The sequence below is a fragment of the Schistocerca gregaria genome, chromosome 1, assembly GCF_023897955.1.
Source record: "Schistocerca gregaria isolate iqSchGreg1 chromosome 1, iqSchGreg1.2, whole genome shotgun sequence".
NCBI lineage: Eukaryota > Metazoa > Arthropoda > Insecta > Orthoptera > Acrididae > Schistocerca > Schistocerca gregaria.
Genome location: NC_064920.1, coordinates 309,505,360 through 309,531,867, shown reverse-complemented (window position 1 = coordinate 309,531,867; position 26,508 = coordinate 309,505,360). Strand labels below are relative to the sequence as shown.

The following is a 26,508-nucleotide window of genomic DNA, read 5'->3' as shown; positions in this document are numbered from 1 at the left end:
GAATTCTAAGTCCTCCTTCAAGTTTCTATGCGATTGTTGTCTTCCTGTGAAAGAAGAGGTATCTTGTTTCAGAGCGAGTAGCCGTTAATTATCTGAAGGTAAGGTTCTCTGAACAAAGCCAACACGGAAAGTTTTAATTCACGCAAATGAATTCCATTTCTTTCTGGGGAAATTTGAATGGCGTGTTTTTGATGGTCTTCTCACCTTTTGAATTTTAATTGCATTCCTACCAATTTTATTTTAATATTATCGTCGAGCCGTTTAGACTCAAAAGAACGTGGTATGTTGGCTGCTAGCGATTCACTACCTGATGAAAAGTATCTATGAACTTATTAGACGACATTAATATGAGCTGTGCACTCTTCGCTTTTTAACGGCACAAACTGCTAGAGATACTTTCAGTAACGTGTCTCAATGTGTGAATAAGTGAACCAGAGAATAGTGATGTAGGACCCTAGTGTCAGGTGCGTAGTCGAGGTTCTAACTCAACCCACAGGCGTTGAGGTGGCTTCTGGTCGCGACTCTGGGCAGGCATGTCTATTTCAGGAATGTGCTTTAGGTGCAGAGTCATTCTTATAGAAGCAGTCATCACATCTGAACTGTTCCTCTACTGTGCACAGTACACAGTGCTGTAAAAACTATTCATATCCTTGCGCTCATAGCGTTTTCTTACGTGCGGTAAGAGAACCACACCCCAACCACAAAAATACCCCCATATCGTTACACAATTTCCCCCATACTTCACTCTTGTCACTACACATTATAGCACGTATCGTTCTCGAGGCAGACGCCACAGTGAAAGCCTTCCTTCGGATTCTCACAACATACAGCGTGATTCATCACACCAAATTTCTCGTATTCAGTAAACCACTGTCCAGAGACGTCAGTCTTAACAACAGCTGTAGCGTCGCTTAGCACTGACTTAAGAAATGTGTGAGTTATGAGTAGCTGCTCGACGATTGTACCCCGCCGTTTCCAGCTCCAGACACAGTCATGTGCTGTCTGGACTGTTGGTAGAACTTTGGGACTTACGAGTTATTACTTCCACTGATTTCATAAGACTTAACAACCACCCGCCACGTTGCCTGACGGTCGCTGTCCTTAAGTACATGAAGTGGACGTGGTGTTGATTAAGCTCCAGTTGTTCTTTCCTGTGTGACATCACAATCACGTTACCAGCAGTAGATTTAGCCATCTGTAAAAGGGCTGAAATGAAAATGTTTCTTAGGTGTCATCCAATTATAAGCCCACGTTCGATATCACTGTCCTGTCTGCACAACCCAGTCTGACTTTTCTGCTACTCCGCTAAGAGCACAACAGCCCCTGACACCCCTTTTATATTGGCAGCTCCACCGCTTGTGGCCTTTAATGGTCAATCAGTTCGAGCATTACAAAGTGATGTACCGATACTTTTCATGACATAGCGTATCCCACTCCACTGGTAAAATCCTACAATCTTTCTGAAAGTAGTTTGGTTGTAATGGAGCATTAATTATTGATTATGGAACAGTGAGAAGTTTACTACTGTCCGGGGGTCAAAGAGAGGCAGTTGACCCATACTTAGGCTGATTACATAGTGCGCAAGTGCAGATAATTTATCTGGATCCGCCAATATAAGATTAAATATGCGTATCAGTAGCTCGCGTAATTACACTCCTGGAAATGGAAAAAAAGAACACATTGGCACCGGTGTGTCAGACCCACCATACTTGCTCCGGACACTGCGAGAGGGCTGTACAAGCAATGATCACACGCACGGCACAGCGGACACACCAGGAACCGCGGTGTTGGCCGTCGAATGGCGCTAGCTGCGCAGCATTTGTGCACCGCCGCCGTCAGTGTCAGCCAGTTTGCCGTGGCATACGGAGCTCCATCGCAGTCTTTAACAATGGTAGCATGCCGCGACAGCGTGGACGTGAACCGTATGTGCAGTTGACGGACTTTGAGCGAGGGCGTATAGCGGGCATGCGGGAGGCCGGGTGGACGTACCGCCGAATTACTCAACACGTGGGGCGTGAGGTCTCCACAGTACATCGATGTTGTCGCCAGTGGTCGGCGGAAGGTGCACGTGCCCGTCGACCTCTGACCGGACCGCAGCGACGCACGGATGCACGCCAAGACCGTAGGATCCTACGCAGTGCCGTAGGGCACCGCACCACCACTTCCCAACAATTTAGGGACACTGTTGCTCCTGGGGTATCGGCGAGGACCATTCGCAACCGTCTCCATGAAGCTGGGCTACGCCCACACACCGTTAGGCCGTCTTCCGCTGACGCCCCAACATCGTGCAGCCCGACTCCAGTGGTGTCGCGACAGGCGTGAATGGAGGGACGAATGGAGACGTGTCGTCTTCAGCGATGAGAGTCGCTTCTGCCTTGGTGCCAATGATGGTCGTATGCGTGTTTGGCGCCGTGCAGGTGAGCGCCACAATCAGGACTGCATACAACCGAGGCACACAGGGCCAACACCCGGCATCATGGTATGGGGAGCGATATCCTACACTGGCCGTACACCTCTGGTGATCGTCGAGGGGACACTGAATAGTGCACGGCACATCCAAACCGTCATCGAACCCATCGTTCTACCATTCCTAGACCGGCAAGGGAACTTGCTGTTCCAACAGGACAATACACGTCCGCATGTATCCCGTGCCACCCAACGTGCTCTAGAAGGTGTAAGTCAACTACCCTAGCCAGCAAGATCTCCGGATCTGTCCCCCATTGAGCATGTTTGGGACCGGATGAAGCGTCGTCTCACGCGGTCTGCACGTTCAGCACGAACGCTGGTCCAACTGAGGCGCCAGGTGGAAATGGCATGGCAAGCCGTTCCACAGGACTACATCCAGCATCTCTACGATCGTCTCCGTGGGAGAATAGCAGCCTGCATTGCTGCGAAAGGTGGATATACACTGTACTAGTGCCGGCATTGTGCATGCCCTGTTGCCTGTGGTTCTGTCAGTGTGATCATGTGATGTATCTGACCCCAGGAATGTGTCAATAAAGTTTCCCCTTCCTGGGACAATGAATTCACGGTGTTCTTATTTCAATTTCCAGGAGTGTATTTTTGCCCGCCACACGCCGCCGAGAGTGCGTGGATTTTGGCCGTCATCGCGACCTTGAATTGGAGCGAGCGTGACAAAGGCTTTTAGGACTGACGAGATGAACCTTCTACTCTTAATGTTAATAACTACATAAAATTTTTCAGGCAAATATCGAGACAAAATGAAATATTTGACAAAATTTTGGCGTCGTTCTTATCAACATTTAGTGGATACCGTTCCGATATTTGGAGAAACAACTCCTGCAGAAACTACTAGCAACTAACAGACGAAAATCACTCTTGCATTTCTTTTTGGGTCAATAGTTTATTCGATAATTAACATTAAACGGTTCTCGTTTATAGGAATGACCTTAAGCAGCCGGTTGTGGTTGGAACAGATAATCGCGTACCCCTGACGGAAGAGGCACACGCTAAGTTCTCATACAAAGAAAAATATGCCACATCCCCTCGAACTCGTTCGCTAGTTACCGCTGCTTGGGAAAAACCAGAGGAAGTACAGAGGTTCCATTGTTACCATCAGTTTTCGGTTGATTCAAGAGTGAAAACTTTCAGCATGTTCTAATCAAGGCGATTCGTTCAGACAATGCGGCCCTCATGAAACTCTTAAAATGAAATCATTTTATGTATAAATTAATTTGTTTAATGTTCTTCCGACTTGTCATTTATGTTCGTCATAAAAGTAACGATAGTCGATGTATATATTAATTTATGTAAAAGATTGTGAGTAGCTTCAGTTTCATTCAGCATTATCTGTGCATGATTTGAGATTCTATACAGATCAAAATATCGCTATGTATTATACAAGCAACGTGAATATATTCACCGCTTGGTTTCGGAGCTCTTACAGTAGCAACATTTGTAAATAAAATTATTGGCTTCAGGTCTACCTGTTATGCAATCAACTGTTTTTTATATAAACGCAATACTTTTTCAGCATCTTTGTGGCGTCCTCAGTGGTTTTTTATTCTATTCTTAATTTTTTCTGTACTTCTATATATATGAGGCTCTACAAAGTCAGGATGGTGTTTTTGACTCATAGAGTATCTTTCAGCGCTAATAAAACATGATTATCAAGTTAATATTGTCGCAGAAGAAGCTGAGTAGTACAGTCGTCATAGCATAGTGGTTGTGATGCTACACTGTTTCATGGAGGGTCATGAATTCAAAACTCACCTCAATTGTAAAATATTAATTCTATATTCGGTTAGAGGACATTCTAAAAGTATCCAAAAAGATCAAGAATAACTGTACCGGAATGTTCTGTAACTGCATATATAACGTATGTTCCGCGCTCTTGTACGTGCAATTGCTGAATGGCTCAAAAATGGCTCTGAGTACTATGGAACTTCACATCTAAAGTCATCAGTCCCCTAGAACTTAGAAATACTTAAACCTAACTAACCTAAGGACATCACACACATCCATGCCCGAGGCAGGATTAGAACCTGCGACCGTAGCGGTCTCGCAGTTCAAGACTGAAGCGCCTAGAACCGCTCTGCAACACAGGCCGGCAACTGCTGAATACAACTTCGTTAAGTGAAGTTAGTGTTCGTCATTCATCTAAGTACACCTTCTTCTAAGTGTCATTATTCTGGTGGATGGTTCAAATGGCTCTGAGCACTATGGGACTTAACATCTATGGTCATCAGTCCCCTAGAACTTAGAACTACTTAAACCTAACTAACCTAAGGACATCACACAACACCCAGCCATCACGAGGCAGAGAAAATCCCTGACCCCGCCGGGAATCGAACCCGGGAACCCGGGCGTGGGAAGCGAGAACGCTACCGCACGACCACGAGATGCGGGCATTCTGGTGGAGGCGCTGGGTATTGGAACATTATCGACGACACAGTGGCTCCCACCAGGCCCCGACAGAGCCGGCGTTTACGTGGCGAGAAACCCGAGTTCGAGTCATATTCAACAGATCGCAATCTGTCGGAGACAGAAGAACAAGAGGACGTTACGATGACAGAAACTGTGTGCCACCACATGCAACATTCTTCCGGGTTCTCCGGTGACGATGGCCAAGATCCAAACTAGTGGCTGGATGTATATGAGCGTATAGCCAGATTTAACAAATTGGAAAACACCTTGTGTTTGGCTAACGTATTTTTCTACTTGGAGGGCTCTGCCAAGCAATGGTATGAGAACAACGAGGAGAAGTTCACAAGCTGGGAAGTATTCCAGGCGGAACTGCGCAAGTATTTCGGCGACACACAACGACAGAAGTGCAAGGCTGAAAATAAAGAGCAGGGCACAGCGTCTAGGAGAAACGACAGCATCCTACATTCGAAAAAGGGTTGGAGCTGTGTAAAATAGTGGATCCTAGAATGAAGGATGAAGATAAGGTTGCACATCTAATGAAGGGTGTTGCCGAGGACATGTATCAAGCCCTAGTCCTGAAGGAGGTTTTGACATCAGACGACTTCATAAAATATATATCGAGACAATGCATCAAAAAAGAATTACACGCAAGAAGTTTGAACGCCTTCCTAACGTCGTATCGATGTCTGTGATGGAGGAAGAAACTGACTTCACAAGTGTTCTTCATCAGATAGTGAGAGAGGAGGTTCAGAAGGCACTTGGATAGCACTTCGAGTAAAAACACCAAGACACTTCAAGAGGTCATAAGGGAGGAAGTGGAACAGACATTGAACCCAATCTCTCGTCCTTTATTTCCCTTTAAAACGGTGAAAAAGTCGAGACCCAAGCGAAGTTACGTTCCTAGAATGCCGAATGGGTATCAAGGAAGAATGACGTCTGGAGGACTCAGGGTAACCAACCAGTATGTTTCCACTGCGCGCGACCGGAACATGTGGTGTGCTATTGTCGGGAAAGTCGGCGGATATTTGATGACGCCCGCGCCAGAAGATAGCAGACCGACCTTAGCCGACGACAACTCCGGGACGACGAAGATGGACAAGAAGATGTGGCTGCAGGACGACGTAGGTCACCATCGCCGTAAGCTAGCAGTTGGAGAGGACACTCCACAATACACAATCAGGGTCTCCATCACCGTTTAGAATCTCCACCTTCACAATTCTGTATTATTCCAATCTCGTGTAGCGCGCGGAAGGAAGGAACGAACACCTATATCTTTCCACACGAGCTCTGATTCCCGTTATTTTATCATGGTGATAGTTTCGTCCTATGTAGGTCGATGTCAATAAAATATCTAAATCGTGTTTCCATTTTTTCTTTTGATCTTACGATGATTTCATTAGACGATAAACGACAGCGTCATCTGCATACAACCTTATACGGCTGCTCAGATGGTGACCCAAATCTTTTGTATAGATAAGGAACAGCAAAGGGCCTATAATTCGTTCTGCAATTTTTTATGATGACTTCATTAGACGATAAACGAGAGCGTCATCTGCAAACAACCTAATACGGTTACTCAGATTGTCTCCCAAATCGTTTGTATAGATAAGGAACAGCAAAGGGCCTACCCTGCGGAAAGCCAGAAATCACTTTTGTTTTACTCGATGACTTTCCGCCAATTACAACGAACTGCGACCTCTCTGACAGGAAATCACGAATACAGTCACATAATTAAGACGATATTCCATAAGCACGTAATTTCACTACAAGCCGCTTCTGTAGTACAGTGGCAAAAGCCTTCAGAAATACAGAATCACAGTCTGTTGACTGTGTGTCAATAGACCGTTTTCTTCGAGGTAATTCATAACGTTCGAACACAATATATGTTCCAGAATCCTGCTGTATATCGACGTTAATGATATGGGCCTGTAATTTAGTAGATTACTCATACTACCTTTCTTGAATACAAGTGTGACCTGTGCAACTTCCAGTCTTTGGGTAATGCTCTTTCGTAGAGCGAACGGTTGCTTATGATTGTTAAGTATGGAGCTATTAAATCAGCATACTCTTGAAAGGAGCATAATTGGTATACGGTCTGGACCCGGAGACTTGCTTCACAACTCCGAGGATATACACTTCTACAATACTCATTTTGGCAGCTGTTGTTTATTCAAATTCTGCATTATTTCAACTGGTTCAAATGGCTCTAAGCACTATGGTACTTAACATCTGAGGTCATCAGACCCCTAGACTTTGAACTACTTAAACCTAACTTACCAAAGGACATTACACTCATCGATGCCCGAGGCAGGATTCTAACCTGCTACCGTAGCAGCAGCACAGTTCCATACTGAAGCGCCTAGAACCGCTCGGCCACAGAGGCCGACCTGGATTATTTACTTCATCTTCTTTTGTGAAGGCATTTAGGATGGCCATATTTAGTAACTCTGCTTTGGCAGCACTGTCTTCGATAGTATCTCCAGCCGTCTTTAGGTTAGTTAGGTTTAAGTAGTTCTAAGTTTTAGGGGACTGATGACCTCAGATGTTAAGTCCCATAGTGCTCAGAGCCATGTGAACCATTTTTTTTCGATAGCATCTCCATTGCCGTCGCGCAGAGGAGCCATTGATTGTGTCTTGCCGGTAGCATACTTCACGTACGACCAAAATCTCTTTGGAATTTCTGCCAGGTTTCGAGACAAAGTTTCGTTGTGGAAACTATTACGAACATCACGCATTTAAGTCAGCGCTAAATTTCACGCTTATGTCAGAGATCGCCAATCTTAGGGTTTTTTCATCTGTTTGTTTCGTAGTTTCTGCAACAGTGTTGTGACCCATTTTCTGTACCAAGGAGATTCAGCTCTGTCATCTTTTAATTTATTTAGTATAATGTTCTCAATTGCTGCCGATGCTATTTCTTTGAATTCAAGTCACATCTGGTCCACACTTCTATTGTTAATTGAGGAGTGGAGATTGTCTATTAGGAAGGATGAGGAGGAGGATATTGGTGTTTAACGTCCCGTCGACAAGGAGGTCATTAGAGACGGAGCACAAGCTCGAATTAGGGAAGCATGGAGAAGGAAGTTGGCCAGGACCTTTGAAAGGAACCATCCCGGCATTTGCCAGGAGTGATCTAGGGAAATCACGCAAAACCTAAATCAGGATGGCCGGACGCGGTATTGAACCGTCGTCCTCCCGAATGCGAGTCCATCTCAGGAAGGCATCATGCGAATTTTTGCCTGCTTTTTTGAATTGGTATATTTTTCGTTTATTTTTGGATGATTTGGGGGTTATAATATTCAACCTCGCTGCGACAACCCTGTATTCACTAATCCCTGTATCCGTTTTGATGCTCGTTATTAAATCAGGATTATTTGTTGCCAAGAGGTCAAGTGTGTTTTCACAACCGTTTGCTATTCGCTTGGTCTCATGAACTAACTGCTCGAAATAACTTTCAGAGAATGCGTTTAGCACAATTTCGGATGATTTTTTATGCGTACCTCTGGAATTAAACATGCATTTTTGCCAACATATCGAGGATAAATTAAAGTCACCACCATAATCATATGTGTCGGGTACGTGTTTGAAATCAAACTCAAGTTTTCTTTGAACTTTTCAGCAATCATCTGAATTGGAAGGTCGGTAAAAGGATACAATTCTTATTTCATCCCGATCGCCGACAATGTCCTCTGTCCATACTAACTCACATGTACCATCTACTTCAATTTCGCGATAAGATAAACTACTTCTAATAGCAAAAAACATGCCACCGCTAACCCTTTTTAGCCTATCCTTTCGGAACACTGTTAGGTTCTTCGCAAAAATTTCGGCGGAGGTTATCTCCGGCTTTAGCCAGCTTTCAGTGACTCTAACGATTTGAGCATCAGTACTTCCTGTTAGTGCTAGCAGCTCTGGTACTTTCCCAACAGAGCTACGAGTATTTACAGCTGTTGTACCGATGGTTCATGTATCTACATTCTTCCTGTGTTCGGCCTGTACCCTTTGTGAGTGAAGTCCTTTGTTTTCCCGAGACCCTCTAAAAAAAAAAAAAAATGCCCCGCCCATGCTACAAGTCCGTGCTACCCGTATAGCCGCCTCCTGCATATAGTGGACTCCTGACCTATTCAGCGGAACGCTAAACCCAGCCACCCTTTGCCCCAAGTCGAGGAATCTGCAGCCTACACGGTCGCATAACCACCTGAGCCTTTGATTCATACCCTTCACTCAGTTCTGTACCAGAACTCCGAAGTCGGTCCTGTCGACTGTGCTGCAAATGTTCAGCTCTGATTTCATCTCACAAGCAAGACTGGCAGCCTTTAACATTTCTGTAGGCCGCTCGAAACCAGAGAGAATCTCTTCCTATCCAAAGTGATATACATTATTGGTACCAACGTGAGCCACCACCTGCAGTTGGCTGCACCCTGCGGTCTTCATGGCATCCGGGAGGACGCGTTCCACGTCTGGAATGACTCCACCCGAATTGCGCACGGATTGCACATTGGCTTTCTTCCCATTCTTGGTGGCCATGTCCCTAAGGGGCCCCATTACGCGTCTAACGTTGGAGCTCGAACTATTACCCTCTGTGATTGTCCCAATCTTGCAAGCTGGGAGGATTCCTCTGAAACAGGAAAGACGACGGCATCTGGCTTAGCAACAGTGTCATCCACAGACAGCGTCTGGAACCTGATTTTCAGACTAACTGGGGAAGCCTTACGTGCAATCCTCTGGGAAGTGTTTCGCCACCTGCTACGCCCCAGGGCGACCTTCCACTCGACCACAGTGAGGTGTCAACCTCAGTGTGAGCAATAACTGGGTTGGACGCTGGTGATGGACTTCTGTTGGAAGCCCACGACTGGCCCACAGCAGCATTGCATATCCACTGCAGCCTCAAGCTCTGTAACCAAAGCCATCACAGCCTGGAGCTGAGTGCAAAATGTGACCATCTCGGCTCGCATCTGCACACAACTATCCATGTTAAAGACCATGGAGAACTAAACCACCCAGATAAACGGACTATCATCACATTCTGCGGAACTCTACTGTAGACACTGACGAAAATACAGGAACAGTGTCTAATAAATTAGGCCACGCGGAATGGTCACGCAGTTTGAGACGCCATGTCACGAATCGCGTGGGCCCTCCCACCAAAGGTTCGAGTTCTCCCTCGGGCATCGGTGTGTGTGTGTGTGTGTGTGTGTGTGTGTGTGTGTGTGTGTGTTTGTGTGTGTGTGTGTGTGTTGTCCTTAGCGTAAGATGGTTTAAGTAGTGTATAAGTCTAGGGACCGATGACTTCAGTAGTTTGGTCCCTTAGGAATTCATACAAATTTAAACATATTTAATAAATTTGATTAATACGCAGAGATTCACAACCCTAACTACCGAAGCACTCAGGTGAAACCAAATAATTCACCCCTGATTAGGAACTTGTAATATGTTACAAAATCAGTTTACTTTCCAATGCAAACTAAAATGTGAGAACTGTGTCTATCAAATATTAAATTAACACGCAGAAACTCAAGAAACTAAACTATTAAAGCGCACAGATGATATTATAAAATTCGCTACTGGTTAGTAACTCGTAAAAGTCACAAAATCGGCTACTTCCCTGTCGCTGCGTCTTTCTCGGCCGGCTGTTGCTGCCTGACTCCTGCTGGCAATCACAATATACTAACCATTGCAATTTACGAAACTCTCAATTCTATATAACAGTAACTATTTACCGAGCACCTGCAGGAAATTATAATCTGTTCATAAGTCATCTAGAAGCTCTTTTGGGTTATTTAACAGGAAGAAACAAAGAAAGTTTGATTGCTCGAGACTTTAATACAGATTTTCTAATGCAATGTTCCAGTAAACATTTACTGCAGTTCGAAATATTGTCTTCCAATCAAACGCACACTGTAAACTTTCTAATTAGGATCACTAAATCCTCAAGGACAACCATTGAAAACATTTTATAGACAAGCCAAAGGAACAAAATCATATCATAAAACCTGTAATAAATGGACTATCAGATCATGACATGCAGCTCCTTGTTTTAGACGTAAATTCTAAGCAGATTATCAAGACCGCTAAATCTGAGCACAGGAAAGTAGTCAGTCAACCAAAAATTCAGTGTTTTAGAAAACTATTCAAAGATATGAACTGGGAAGATGTTTATAGTGCTCATGACATGAATGAAAAATATAACAGATTCATGAACAATGTCAGTACCATGTTTGAAAACTATTTTCCTCTAAAAGTTACTCAAATTAAACAGAAGTCTAAAATAAAACCATGGATTACACAAGGAATACAGATTTCCTGTAAGACAAAAAGGAAAATGTATCTGTCGACCAAGAATATCTCCAATGCTGATGATTTAGCTAAATACAAGAAATACTGTAAAATATTTAAAAAATAATTCAGACATCTAAACAAATGCACTCTGAGAAAAAGATAGCAATATCAGGGAACAAAATAAAAACAATATGGGATAAAGTGAAAGAGGAGACTAGTAGAACCAGAAAGGAACAGGAGCAAATAGCATTATGGGTAGATGACACATTAGTAACCGATGGGCATAGTGTGGCAAATCTATTTAATAAGTACTTTACATCCGTTACTGATAGAATGGGATTGTCAGGATCAGTAAATAATGCTCTTGAATATCTGAAACTAGCCTTTACAAATAGCTTCAGGTGCATGAATATGTCACTCACTTCAGCAAAATAAATAACTTACATAATAAAATCTTTAAAAGCAAAGCATTCTAGTGGTTACGATGAAATATCAACAAAGTTAATTAAGGCATGTTCTTGTGAGTTTAGTACAATTCTAAGTTATCTGTGTACACAGTCAATTATAACTGGGACATATGCTGACTGGCTAAAATATGCAGATGTTAAGCCTCTATTCAAGAAAGGGGTAAACAGATACCATAAAACTACAGACCGATTTCACTCTGCCAGCATTCTCAAAAAATTTTGAAAAAGTAATGTACAGGAAGCTTCTCAACCATCTGACCACAAATAGCATATTATCAAGAACACAGTTTGGATTTCTGAAGGGTTATGATATCGAGAAGGCTATTTACACCTACAGTGAAAATGTACTTAATTCATTAAGTAACAGATTACAAGCAGCAGGTATTTTCTGTGATTTGTCAAAGGCATTTGACTGTGTGAACCACAACACCCTTTTAAATAAATTAGAATTCTATTGTGTCACAGGCAGTGCTGCAAAATGGTTCAAGTCATACCTCGCGAACAGGAAACAAAGTGTGTCAGTGCAAGGGACTAGTTAATTAAGTCATCAGTCATCATCTGAATGGGAAGAAATTACATGTGGTGTCCCACAAGGACCCATCTTAGGGTCATTGCTTTTTCTTGTGTACATTAATGACCTCTCATCTGTTACACTGCCAGAAGCAGAATTAGTTTTGTTTGCAGATGACACATGTATTGCAATAAATAGTATGTCGAGTGTAGTTATAGAAAGACTGCTAATGATATTTTCATGGATATTAATAAATGGTTTAAAGCCAACTCACTGACATTAAACTTCTAAAAGACTCACTATATACAATTCAGAACCTGTAAGAGGTTTCCGCCCACCATATGCATAAAGTATGAAGAAGAGCAGATAGAAGAGGTTGACAGTCTTACATTCCTGGATTTACAACTTGATAATAAATTCAGTTGGGAGGAGCACGCCACAGAACTGCAGAAACGCCTTAACAAATCTGTATTTGCAATTCGAATGTTACCTGACATAAAAATGAAAAGGCCTTTCCCTACTTTCATTCCATAATGTCATATGGTATAATATTTTGTGGTAACTCTTCAAGTCAAACAAAAGTTTTCAGAGTCAAAAAGCGTGTAATACATACTATTTGTGGAGTAAATTCACGGATGTCATGTAGAAACCTCTTCAAAGAACTGGGTATACTAACTACAGCCTCTCAGTATATTTACTCCTTAATGAAATTGGTCCTAAATAATATATCTCTTTTTCCAACAAAAATGATCTGCACAAGGACTTAAAAGCACTTACTTTAGTTCAAAAAGGGGTCCACTACTCAGGAACACTCATCTTCAATAATTTACCAGCAATCATATAAAAAATTTAGTTACAAATAAAAATCAGTTTAAAAGGAGCCTGAAAGACTTACTAGTGGCCAACGCCTTCTACTCCATTGACGAATTTTTTAATAGAAACAAATGATGTATTGTATATATTCATACCATTAGTATTGTTATTTCAGCTTTTTAAAGAAATTAACGTGTTCCACATCCATGAGGATCTCCTCAGGACGGATCTATGGAACGAAAAACTAATCTAATCTAATCTCGAATCTGAAATTTGTGAGACGCCACTTTAAAAGTACAAACTGGTGTCTATTACGTGCAAGAGAGCAAAAAACAACGTGTTCGATAGACTGTTATTCATTATGTAACCACAGAACATACGTATTCTTTTTAATGATAGGTTCTGAAATACAAGAATAGCTGGTCGTCCCCAATGCACATTCAATTTATTCACCAGCATCAGTTAAGAGAAAGTAAAAAGTTATCAGTATGTTTTCAATAACAGACGAGAGATGAAATCATTCCAACATTTATTCATATAAATAACAGGCACACTAGACTTATTCACTGAATTCCAATTATCATACCCTACAAACACGTAATATAAGAACACACCTGCTATAGTAACTCAGGCCAATCACTCCACGTGGGATAGGAGAAACCAGATAATGCATGCCGAAATCCCTAACTAACCCACGGAGAAACGACTGCTTTTATTGTACGGATGACGGGAATGCACAAGGAAAATGAGGGTACGCTACACGCACAAGTTTGTCTAGAAACCTACATGCATGCCCTCAACGTGGCTGTACTCCCAAAGGAACGATCATTAAACCACGCCAGTTTCACTCGCGAATGGCCAGGACTGACAGTGCAGCACTATTGAAACAAAGCTGACAAGCAAAACGAGCACAGTAGGGCCCTAAACGATCAGTCACGCGTGTTGATTGACAAAGAAATCTTGGTAAAGTCTGAGGAATTACAAACACTAATTGACGGGCGTAATATTAGATAGGTAGCTGTTAAGTTAAGAAGAAAACACTGTAGCGATGTACTTAACACCATGAGAAACATGAAACACTCTTTGGTACCACGTGCAAACAGTCACAAAAGGTAGTTGGCTTAACTATGAAAACTGCCCTTGAAAACTATCGGAAAGTCTGGAACGACATTATTTAAACACTTTAAGAACCTGTTTGAAATATAGGACCCATCTAACCACAAGTAGAACTACAAAGCGACAGTGAATGATTTACTTAACCAAAAATCGTGAAACACTTGAAATAAAATAATGCACTGTTGTTGTTGTTGTTGTGGTCTTCAGTCCTGAGACTGGTTTGATGCAGCTCTCCATGCTACTCTATCCTGTGCAAGCTTCTTCATCTCCCAGTACCTACTGCAACCTACATACTTCTGAATCTGCTTAGTGTACTCATCTCTCGGTCTCCCTCTACGATTTTTACCCTCCACGCTGCCCTCCAACGCTAAATTTGTGATCCCTTGATGCCTCAAAACATGTCCTACCAACCGATCCCTTCTTCTAGTCAAGTTGTGCCACAAACTTCTCTTCTCCCCAATCCTATTCAATACCTCCTCATTAGTTACATGATCTATCCATCTTATCTTCAGTATTCTTCTGTAGCACCACATTTCGAAAGCTTCTATTCTCTTCTTGTTCAAACTAGTTATCGTCCATGTTTCACTTCCATACATGGCTACACTCCAAACAAATATTTTCAGAAATGACTTCCTGACACTTAAATCTATATTCGATGTTAACAAATTTCTCTTCTTCAGAAACGCTTTCCTTGCCATTGCCAGTCTACATTTTATATCCTCTCTACTTCGACCATCATCAGTTATTTTACTTCCTAAATAGCAAAACTCCTTTACTACTTTAAGTGTCTCATTTCCTAATCTAATTCCCTCAGCATCACTCGATTTAATTTGACTACATTCCATTATCCTCGTTTTGCTTTTGTTGATGTTCATCTTATATCCTCCTTTCAAGACACTGTCCATTCCGTTCAACTGCTCTTCCAAGTCCTTTGCCGTCTCTGACAGAATTACAATGTCATCGGCGAACCTCAAAGTTTTTACTTCGTCTCCATGAATTTTAATACCTACTCCAAATTTTTCTTTTGTTTCCTTTACTGCTTGCTCAATATACAGATTGAATAACATCGGGGAGAGGCTACAACCCTGTCTCACTCCTTTCCCAACCACTGCTTCCCTTTCATGCCCCTCGACTCTTATGACTGCCATCTGGTTTCTGTACAAATTGTAAATAGCCTTTCGCTCCCTGTATTTTACCCCTGCCACCTTTAGAATTTGAAAAAGAGTATTCCAGTCAACATTGTCAAAAGCTTTCTCTAAGTCTACAAATGCTAGAAACGTAGGTTTGCCTTTTCTTAATCTTTCTTCTAAGATAAGTCGTAAGGTCATTATTGCCTCACGTGTTCCAACATTTCGACGGAATCCAAACTGATCCTCCCCGAGGTCCGCATCTACCAGTTTTTCCATTCGTCTGTAAAGAATTCGCGTTAGTATTTTGCAGCTGTGACTTATTAAACTGATAGTTCGGTAATTTTCACATCTGTCAACACCTGCTTTCTTTGGGATTGGAATTATTATATTCTTCTTGAAGTCTGAGGGTATTTCACCTGTCTCATACATCTTGCTCACCAGGTGGTAGAGTTTTGTCATGACTGGCTCTCCCAAGGCCGTCAGTAGTTCTAATGGAATGTTGTCTACTCCGGGGGCCTTGTTTCGACTCAGGTCTTTCAGTGCTCTGTCAAACTCTTCATGCAGTATCGTATCACCCATTTCGTCTTCATCTACATCCTCTTCCATTTCCATAATATTGTCCTCAAGTACATCACCCTTGTATAAACCTTCTATATACTCCTTCCACCTTTCTGCCTTCCCTTCTTTGCTTAGAACTGGGTTGCCATCTGAGCTCTTGATATTCATACACGTGGTTCTCTTCTCTCCAAGGGTCTCTTTAATTTTCCTGTAGGCAGTATCTATCTTACCCCTAGTGAGATAAGCCTCTACATCCTTACATTTGTCCTCTAGCCATCCCTGTTTAGCCATTTTGCACTTCCTGTCGATCTCATTTTTGAGACGTTTGTATTCCTTTTTGCCTGCTTCATTTACTGCGTTTTTATATTTTCTCCTTTCATCAATTAAATTCAATATTTCTTCTGTTACCCAAGGATTTCTAGCAGCCCTCGTCTTTTTACCTACTTTATCCTCTGCTGCCTTCACTACTTCATCCCTCAGAGCTACCCATTCTTCTTCTACTGTATTTCTTTCCCCTATTCCTGTCAATTGTTCCCTTATGCTCTCCCTGAAACTCTGTACAACCTCTGGTTCTTTCAGTTTATCCAGGTCCCATCTCCTTAATTTCCCACATTTTTGCAGTTTCTTCAGTTTTAATCTACAGGTCATAACCAATAGATTGTGGTCAGAGTCCACATCTGCCCCTGGAAATGTCTTACAACTTAAAACCTGGTTCCTAAATCTCTGTCTTACCATTATATAATCTATCTGATACCTTTTAGTATCTCCAGGGTTCTTCCACGTATACAACCTTCTTTCATGATTCTTAAACCAAGTGTTACCTATGACTAAGTTGTGCTCTGTACAAAATTCTACTAGGCGGCTTCCTCTTTCATTTCTTAGCCCCAATCCATATTCACCTACTATGTTTCCTTCTCTCCCTTTTCCTACACTCGAATGCCAGTCACCCATTACTATTAAATTTTCGTCTCCCTTCACTATCTGAATAATTTCTTTTATTTCATCGTACATTTCTTCAATTTCTTCGTCATCTGCAGAGCTAGTTGGCATATAAACTTGTACTACTGTAGTAGGTGTGGGCTTCGTATCTATCTTGGCCACAATAATGCGTTCACTATGCTGTTTGTAGTAGCTTACCCGCATTCCTATTTTCCTATTCATTATTAAACCTACTCCTGCATAACCCCTATTTGATTTTGTGTTTATAACCCTGTAATCACCTGACCAGAAGTCTTGTTCCTCCTGCCACCGAACTTCACTAATTCCCACTATATCTAACTTTAACCTATCCATTTCCCTTTTAAAATTTTCTAACCTACCTGCCCGATTAAGGGATCTGACATTCCACGCTCCGATCCGTAGAACGCCAGTTTTCTTTCTCCTGATAACGACATCCTCCTGAGTAGTCCCCGCCCGGAGATCCGAATGGGGGACTACTTAAACTGAACTCAGAAAAGCTTGTAAAATACTTCCTAGGTACCCTCAACAGTCTAACATCCTTGGAACCCATTGGTCATTCTCAGCAGAACAGAAAAATCTTACCCAAACAGTCTTGCTCCCACCAGCCCCGAATCCCAAAGGAAACTGCAAAACATGTGACGCAGTGCCAACTTCTGCAAATAAAGCCTCTTGTCTTCTCTAGCCTGCTATCTCCATTTCTGTACACAGAGCCAAAGATATCCGGTTTACGTCCTTTGCAAATCAGGGAGATTATGAAAGTGTCCAGCTGATGGCTATAACTACTGTTACAGTTAAATGCAAAAAAGGGACCGGATAAACATGCTGATAACCTACAAGTGTCAGTCATGTCTGTCACTATTTCTCATATTTTACTCTCTTCAACTAGTGGAATGTTTAATATCTCAAACAGGCCACAATTCCGCTGACACGTTTCAGACTACTCTGCAAATCTAAATGTGTTTTTTCCCTGTATTTAAAATAAATGACATCTTTTGTTTGTGTGTTAGGAAAATCTATTTCTAGGTGAGCAGGCAATTGTTTGTTGCATGACATGGTATGGGAAGGAAGAGTGGGCGAGGTAGACTGCACATGGCCTATAAATACTGATGTAAAGCAAACAATGGGGACGATTCGTGCTGAAAAGAGGACTTCACGATGGATTTTTCTGGAAAAAGCTATTAGTTTGAAAAAGATGAAGCTACAAGCATGTTCTACTCCATCACTAAAATTCGTGAGATGCAGAGCGATACCAGCAACAACTGATGTGGTAGTACTGTGTTGTAGCTACTTTTGCCTAGGTGGATGATAGTAGCACCATCAGAAACAATTAATTATTTCGTTCTGATTATAGGCTACAATAACTGTGGTGTCACCGCCAGACACCACACTTGCTAGGTGGTAGCCTTTAAATCGGCCGCGGTCCGGTAGTATACGTCGGACCCGCGTGTCGCCACTATCAGTGATTGCAGACCGAGCTCCGCCACACGGCAGGTCCAGAGAGACTTCCTAGCACTCGCCCCAGTTGTACAGCCGACTTTGCTAGCGATGGTTCACTGACAAATTACGCTCTCATTTGCCGAGACGATAGTTAGCATAGCCTTCAGCTACGTTATTTGCTACGACCTAGCAAGGCGCCAGTATCCGTACTATTGATATTGTGAATCACGTACCATAAAGAGCGGCGTTCTCCATTAATGGATTAAAGTTAATTATTCCACCAGCTACGTCCGTTTTTCTCAATTCTAATTCCCTTGTCATGTTCCAGACCTCACGCCAGCCTGCGTGAGCTGAGACGCGTGCATTTCGGCCTCCTTTAGAAAAACACGGTTGGCTCTCCTGCCAACCACAACAAAAACCTTTCCAACTTTTGTTTGGAAATTCATTCGATGTAACTGGTTGACATTGATAACGTGAAGATATTTAATCAAGCGCATAACAATTTTAAGACATACATAGTAACATATATACAGTAACTTAATCCTCAGTTATCGCACCTGCACGTTACAGTAGTTTACTTTATTAATTAAGATATATTGGATTTGATGACACTGCACTTGCGTTGTTGATTCACAAGCTCTTATTAGAAGTTTTATGTCTTTTTGAACAATTGTAATCGGATGATTCTACGCTTCAGCTACTGTGGTTAACTTGTGCTGATAGTAATAATATGAGTATGGATGTCTATTTCTCTGTGTACCAGAACTAATTTTCTGTGTCAAATGATACTGCTTTGGACACATGGACCTACTAACTGCGGCTGTTATGGTACTGCTTCCTTCAAGGATTGACGTTTGACTGACGGAAGTTGGCTGTGATTAGTTTGATAAGTGTTAGTTCATCTGATGCAAGATTCGGTTGGGTGAAACTTTTATGAAGATTAAGAGGCGTTTACAGTCTTTACCACAACTACAGTTTTATTATTAATTAATACAGAAGGAGATAATCATGATCAACAACGTGTCGTGTGCAGAGAAAGTAGCTTAGCTGTACTAATCCGGCTGCCTGAGATTTAGATACATTCGATCACAAACCTAAACAGTTAATTTCCTCCATAGGAATGCAAAATGCAATTTAAATAGACATATTACGTTATCGAATTGTATTTTCGAATTTTGAGCCTGGGCCGTCTATATTTTTTCTGCAATCAGCTATCTGCATACGTCAATACATATTTTTAAGCTTTTCCTTCATTCCTAATTTTATGAGAGAACTTGCTGGGTATAGGTTCCGCCTTTTATGTAAAACACTGTTTTTTTCTTGTTACCCAAACAAAAAAGGCAGGACCTATGTCCAGTAAGCTCAACTGCAAACAAGGAAAAAAATATAAGAGCAGCAAATCCAAGAGACGAATATTTAAGGGAGAACATGTTTTCCTTTCCACCTGACTGTACGTCGTTCTGATATTTCTAGCGTTCCTTATTTTATTCAATTATCATACCTCTGTGAGATCCACCTATGCTTTCATGATGTGGCTCTTACACGAGACACCACTAATAACTTAGAACGCCAAGTCCCTAAATCCAGTGGAAATATTCAAATGGCGTTAAAAAAGCAATATGTCAGAATTATGATATGTCTTTTTAAACAATTTAAATTTCATATTGTTTTAAGTTACACCAGTGGTCAATCATATATATAATTCGGTGAATCTAATTGACATTTGGAATCCCCAACAAATTATTCGTTTTCCTCACGAGGATATCATGTTTATAATACAGGGTGAAAAGTATTTAAACTGACAAACTTTGGAAGGTTGTAGGGGACATCAAAACAAATATTTTTCCCTAATGTCATTTTTTCCAATGAGGATTATTTAAAACGGTGGAGGCCGTATTACGCTCTTCAGTTGTAGGCAACTGCTGTCCACCAGTGTACTAGATCATTGTCTCTGTTTACTAATGGAGCGATACACCTGGAGTGAGTACACTGATACGGTTGGTGCGTACTACGTAGCGCTCCACAACGGACGAGCTGCACAGGCAGTTTATCAACAACAATTCCTAATCGCCGTATCCCGCATCATACGACCTTTACTGCTGTGTACCAATGTCTGCGTGAGACCGGGTCATTTAGCATATTACCTAGAAAGGGACGCCGTCGCACGGTAAGAACGCTGCAACCTGAGGAAGCTGTCTTGCAGCATGTGGAGCGGGATCCCTCAATCAGCATTCGTGCAATTGCACGTAACATGAGCACGAATCAGACGAATGTAAGAACAGTCCTTCGAGAGCAATTGTTATGTCTATTTAACTTACAATGTGTCCGTATCTGCTACCTAGGCCATTAAATGGCAGGCACTATTACAATTTTCTCGCCAGAGCATTGCTAGAATTGCTGGAAGACGTCCCGCTCCCTACAAGACAACGCATGTGGTTCTAACATGACGGGGCGCCAGCACATTTCAGTCGTTGTGTTCGTCAATACCATGGCCTGCTCTATACTTTTTTGTGTGGTGAGAGATGCGCAACATTGCTTACGCAATTCCTGTTGCATCAGAAGAGGATCTGGTTGCCCGGATAGTAGCAGCAGCAGGAACAATTCAGCATACTCCTGGGGTTTTTGCCCATGCCAGACAGAACATGATCCGACGTTGTAACCTTTGTTTACGTGTCAATGGAGAATTTTTTGAAAATCTACTATAATTGAAATTGGGTTGTCTTAATGTGTTGCCTCTTGGTCATAAAAAAATGCAAAAGTGGTTGTTGGTTTAATTAATTTGCTGCCAGGAAATCTTCCTCTACCGGATTAAATACTCCTCATAGGAAAAAATGACATTAGGGAAATATATTTGTTTTGATGTCCCCTACAACATCCCAGAGTTTGTCAGTTTATATACTTTTCAACCTGTATACCGATTGAAGTGAGTTAAAATGAGGATGGAAAGGCTAAACAAATTACCAGAAAAACGATAAAATAAAACCAAGCAGAAGATTATTGAGATGTTTATCAAACGACTGTGTTTGACCAGAGAATTTCGAAATTGAAATCGTATTTCGTCTAGGCAAAGTAGTTTGAGAGTTGATGTATCTTTATCGAAGTTTTAATTAATTAATATTAAGTAAAAAAAGGTACTTCAAGTAGTAAAAAATCTTGTGATTGATGTAGCAAAACCAGGAGAAACGCGAGGGAACGTTTTTCAAAATTACATTCAAAACACCTTATCTGTTGCAGAAATTAATTCATTGCTTTAGTTGGACCCTTGGCCTGGACATAATGGTACCTCTGTCCTTAGTACTATGACGACGAGACTGTTAATATAATTTGGATTCCAACCAGATTTAATAGTTTGATTCAGCCTCTCTATAAAAAGGTTTCTTAACAGTGTAAAGCTTTCTTCAGAAAACTGTCAAACAATATGTCATTTCAGGTTTATCAGAGGTAGAGTATTGTTAAACTTTAGTCATTTGCGCATTGTCAGTTTGCATCACTTCATTTTACGAATTTTATCAAGTATGCTTGCTATGCAGCACAACATGCAGAACAAGGCTACGATCGTTTCTTAATCCATACAAATCCTGTCTGAAGAAACTAGAGATTACTGGCTGAATGCATTAATTTTTCTTTTAATAATTGTGGCTGGTGTAAGGAAAATGTTTTTTGTCATTGAATAGACACTTCGCATTTCTGTGAGGACTACAGGGAATTAACAAGCAGCTGTTCCGTTTTTAGTAAAATATACATTATTTAAAAATTATCATAAGAACTGTTCTACAGGAATTGTTATTAAATATTTAATGTCACAAATTGAAGTCCTGACTGATAGAATTTGTCTGTAATATAGTATCATACACTGCCTTGATTTTGTTTCCTCTACTAGTCTGCAACAATTTATCTCATGATATGAACTTATCCACAAAATTAATGATCTGAGACATTTTTGGTGTAGGTTAAGTGCTTAAAATTCGCGTTTGTGCAGTTCAGGAACCAACTACGGAAACTAGAAGCACACGAAGAAAGGTGATGATGTAAATACTGATAAAAATTATGAAACAGATAATTTCAGACAATTTTGTGCAGGGCCACAAGTATCTGTAACGTTACGTCAGAACCAACTGCTATTAAGTAAAAATTTTAAAGTAGTTTTGATCAAAACCAGCTGATTAGATGTAGGTCCAGGGATTGTACTGGATCCTAGACTGACAAGAAATGCAGATAACTGAATAGAATAATATTACAAATATCAATCTGTTAGGCACACATTAGTATACTTCTTGATAACGTCTTCTTCTCTACCATATACAAGGTGGTGGGAGATTCCCGTTACAGACTTCTAGGACTTGTAGAGGGGAGTGAGTACATCGTATTTTGAACAGGAACCCATATCCGGAAACGTCATCCAACGAGACTACAGAGCGTCAAAGTTGTAGGCGCGGGCGTCTGTAAATGTACGTATACACGGGGTGATTCCGTGGTGATGTTACAGACTTTCTAGGATGATGGAGAACGATAAATGTATTAATTTGAAGTAAGGATCCCTGTACCGAAAACGAACGAGTCGAAAGTTATAAACGAAAACTCTTCTGATTCGTCTGACAGTTGAATACATGTACCGGTTCTTGTGTTGCGAAGAGTGTAGGGCTGGTAACTTTCAGTGGTGGTAGTGTGGACAAAAAAGAGAAAAAATGTCCAATAAATGTGAGCTCTAAAGAGCGTACCTTAACAACAATGAACACTTTCTCAGTAGTGGAGATGTGTTTCACACTAGAGAAGATGAACGAATGGTCATAGCTCCTCAGGAATGCAATTTAGAGCCCACGCTTATTGGACTTTTTTTTTCGTTTTCGTCCACACTGCCACCACTGAAAGTTATCAGCTCTACACTCTTCGCAACACAAGAACCGGTTCATGTATTCAACTGTCAGAGGTATCAGAACAGTTTTCGACTCGTTCGTTTCCGGTACAGGGATCCTTACTTCAAATTAATACATTTATCGTTCTCCATCATCCTAGAAAGTCTGTAACATCATCACGGAATCATCCCGTGTATACGTACATTTACAGACGCCCGCGCCTGCAACTTTGACGCTCTGTAGTCTCGTTGGATGACGTTTCCGGACATGGGTTCCCGTTCAAAATACGATGTACTCACTCCCCTCTACAAGTCATAGAAGTCTGTAACGGGAATTTCCGACTACCTGCATAGTAACCTGCATAGTAACGGGAATATCCGACTACCTGCAGAGTAGAAGTCAGTGTTGCTTTGACTCTGCACTTCTAACATACATTGACTTACAAACACAGATTTGCGGCAAAAATCATCATAGCAAAACAGATTTCATGTACTATTTCATTAGTAGATGAGAGGCAACGTGTTAAATGGAATCTTACAGTTGCTGAAGGCAACATTCACCTGGAAGATGGAAAGTTTTCCAGTGCTCTCACAGAAGAGGAGTTACATCTACACTACTGGCCATTAAAATTGCTACACCACGAAGATGACGCTTTACAGAGCAATCACACAAGATTGCTGCCGGTGGCAACACCTATAACGTGCTGACATGAGGAACGTTTCCAACCGATTTCTCATACACAAACTGCAGTTGACTGGCGTTGTCTGGTGAGACGTTATTGTGATGCCTCATGGAAGGAGATGAAATGCGCACCATCACGTTACCGACTTTCATAAAGGTCGGATTGTAGCCTATCGCGATTGCGGTTTATCGTATCGCGACATTGCTGCTTGCGCTGGTCGCGATTCAATGACTGTTAGCAGAATATGGAATCGGTGGGCTCAGGAGGGTAATACGGAACGCCGTCCTACATCCCAACGGCCTTGTATCACTAGCAGTCGACATGATAGGCATCTTATGCACATGGCTGTAACGGACTGTGCAGCCACGTCTCAATCCCTGAGTCACCAGATGGGGACGTTTGCAAGACAACAACCATCTGCACGAACTGTTCGACGACGTTTGCAGCAGCATGGACTATCAGCCTGGAGACAATTGCTGCGGTTACCTTTGAGCTGCCCACAGACAGGAGCGCCGGCAATGGTGTACTCAACGTCAAACCTGGGTGCACGAATGGCAAAACGTCATTTTTTCGGATGAACCCAGGTTCTGTTTAAACAATCATGATGGTCGCATACGTGTTTGGTGACATCGCGGTGAACGCACATTGGAAGCGTGTATTCGCATTTCCATACTGGGGTATCACCCGGCGTGATGGTATGGCGTGCCATTGGTTACACGTTTCGGTCACCTCTTGTTCGCACTGACGGCACTTTGAACAGTGGACGTTACATTTTAGATGTGTTACGACCCGTGCTCTACCCTTCGTTGGATCCCTGCGAAACCCCACATTTCAGCAGGATAATGCACGATGGCATGTTGCAGGTCCTGTACGGGCCTTTCTGGATACAGAAAATGGTCGACTGCTGTCCTGGCCAGCACATTCTTCAGTTCTCTCACCAATAGAAAACGTTTGGTCAATGGTGGCCGAGCAACTGGCTCGTCACAATACGCCAGTCACTACTCTTGATGAACTGTGGTATCGTGTTGAAGCTGCATGGGCAGCTGTACCTGTACACGCCGTCCAAGCTCTGTTTGACTCAATGCCCAGGCGTATCAAGGCCGTTATTACGGCCAGAGGTGGTTGTTGTGGGTACTGATTCCTCAGGACCTATGCACCCAAATTGCGTGAAAATGTAATCATATGTCAGTTCTAGTATAATATATCTGTCCAATGAACACCCGTTTATCATCTGCATTTCTTCTTGGTGTAGCAATTTTAATGGCCAGTAGTGTACTTTGTAAATAAAAATTGTACAGTTTAGTGTGTACAACATTGAGTGTTGATAGGAATGTGTAGGTCGGTGCTCACCGAGATGGCGCAGAGTGAGAGTATGGAGGCGGTGCAGCAGAGGACGTCCAGGGCGGTCCACGTGGTGCAGAGCGCGGCGCCCAGCGGCCAGGCACCCCAGAGCTCCCTGGCGGCCGACAGCGGCAGCACCGCGGTACCCAGCAGGAGGTCCGCCACCGCCAGGTTAGCAACGAGCGCGTGAGTCGGCAGCCGCAGCGTGGGCGACCTCGCCACCGCACACACCACCAGCAGGTTGCCGCCCACCTAGCAGGGACCACACCAGTGCACAGCGTCAGAGTCGCCCTTAACCAGTGAAGGTATAAGTACAGTAATTAACAGCATTAACATTATTCCAGTACAGTAATAGTTTAATGTGTTTAAATGAAACTATTTTATTTAGTGCTCTTGTAATAGATGTTATAAAATATAATTGCCGGCCGTTGTGTCCGAGCGGTTCTAGCCGCTTCGGTCCGGAACCGCGCTGCTGCTACGTTCGCAGGTTCGAATCCTGCCTCGGGCATGGATGTGTGCGATGTGCGTAGGCTATATATTTACTAAGATGGTATCTGTCCGAAAGAACAGATACCATCGGAGACCAAGCAGCTCGTTAGAATGAAATTACAATGAAATGATCACTCTTAGTTGCTTACGGACGTTGACATACGTCAACGGGGACAGATGGAAATCTGTGCCCCGACCAGGACGCGATCCCGGGATCTCCTACTTACATGGCAGACGCTGTATCCATCTGAGCCACCGAGGACACAGAGGATAGCGCGACTGCAGGGATGTATTTCTGGCACGCCTCCTGCGAAACCCACATTCTCAACGTATTGTCCCGCACTACATTCGTAGTGCCCCCGCCCATTATACTCATTACTCGCGGCGCGTTGCCGATTCCCGTAAGAGTTCGGGCACTGTTTGTGCATTCGCACCGAAGAAGAAGATGGTCAAGTGGCCGGTGAGCCTTAACTATATATTTACTAAGATGGTATCTGTTCTTTCGGACATGACAATACGTTGAGAATGTCGGTTTCGCATGAGGCGTGCCAGAGATAAATCCCTGCGATCGCGCTATCCTGTGTGTCCTCTGTGGCTCAGATGGATAGAGCGTTTGCCATGCAAGCAGGAGATCCCGGGTTCGCGTCCTGGTCGGGGCACAGATTTTCATCTGTCCCCGTTGACGTATGTCAACGCCTGTAAGCAGTTAAGGGTGTTCATTTCATTGTAATTCCTTAGGCTAGTTAGGTTTAAGTAGTTCTAAATCTAGGGGACTCATGATCTCAGATGTTAAGTCCCATAGTGCTCAGAGCCATTTCAACAATAAAAAATAATTCTTATATTTCTAAGTAATGGACTGGCGAAACGATTACGTCCAGTAACAACTACCAAACCCACTCCACCTATTCTATCTAATGTAAAGCAAAATTGTCAGATGTTAAACCGCAATTAATTGTTCCCGTTTGCCTTATAGATACTTCTGCCATCC

General features: G+C 42.4%; 1 protein-coding gene across 1 annotated transcript in view; it reads right to left on the bottom strand.

Moving 5' to 3' along the window:
* LOC126344799 (alpha-1A adrenergic receptor-like) overlaps positions 1–25,367 on the bottom strand; it is a 38,314-nt gene extending 12,947 nt beyond the window's left edge. Inside the window, exons 1-2 of the mRNA XM_050002053.1 lie at positions 25,347–25,367; positions 25,041–25,283 (exon numbers count right to left, since the gene is read on the bottom strand). Of these exons, the coding sequence (XP_049858010.1) occupies positions 25,041–25,283; positions 25,347–25,367 (264 nt within the window). The remainder of the gene's footprint in view (positions 1–25,040; positions 25,284–25,346) is intronic.
* Positions 25,368–26,508: the final 1,141 nt, after the last annotated feature.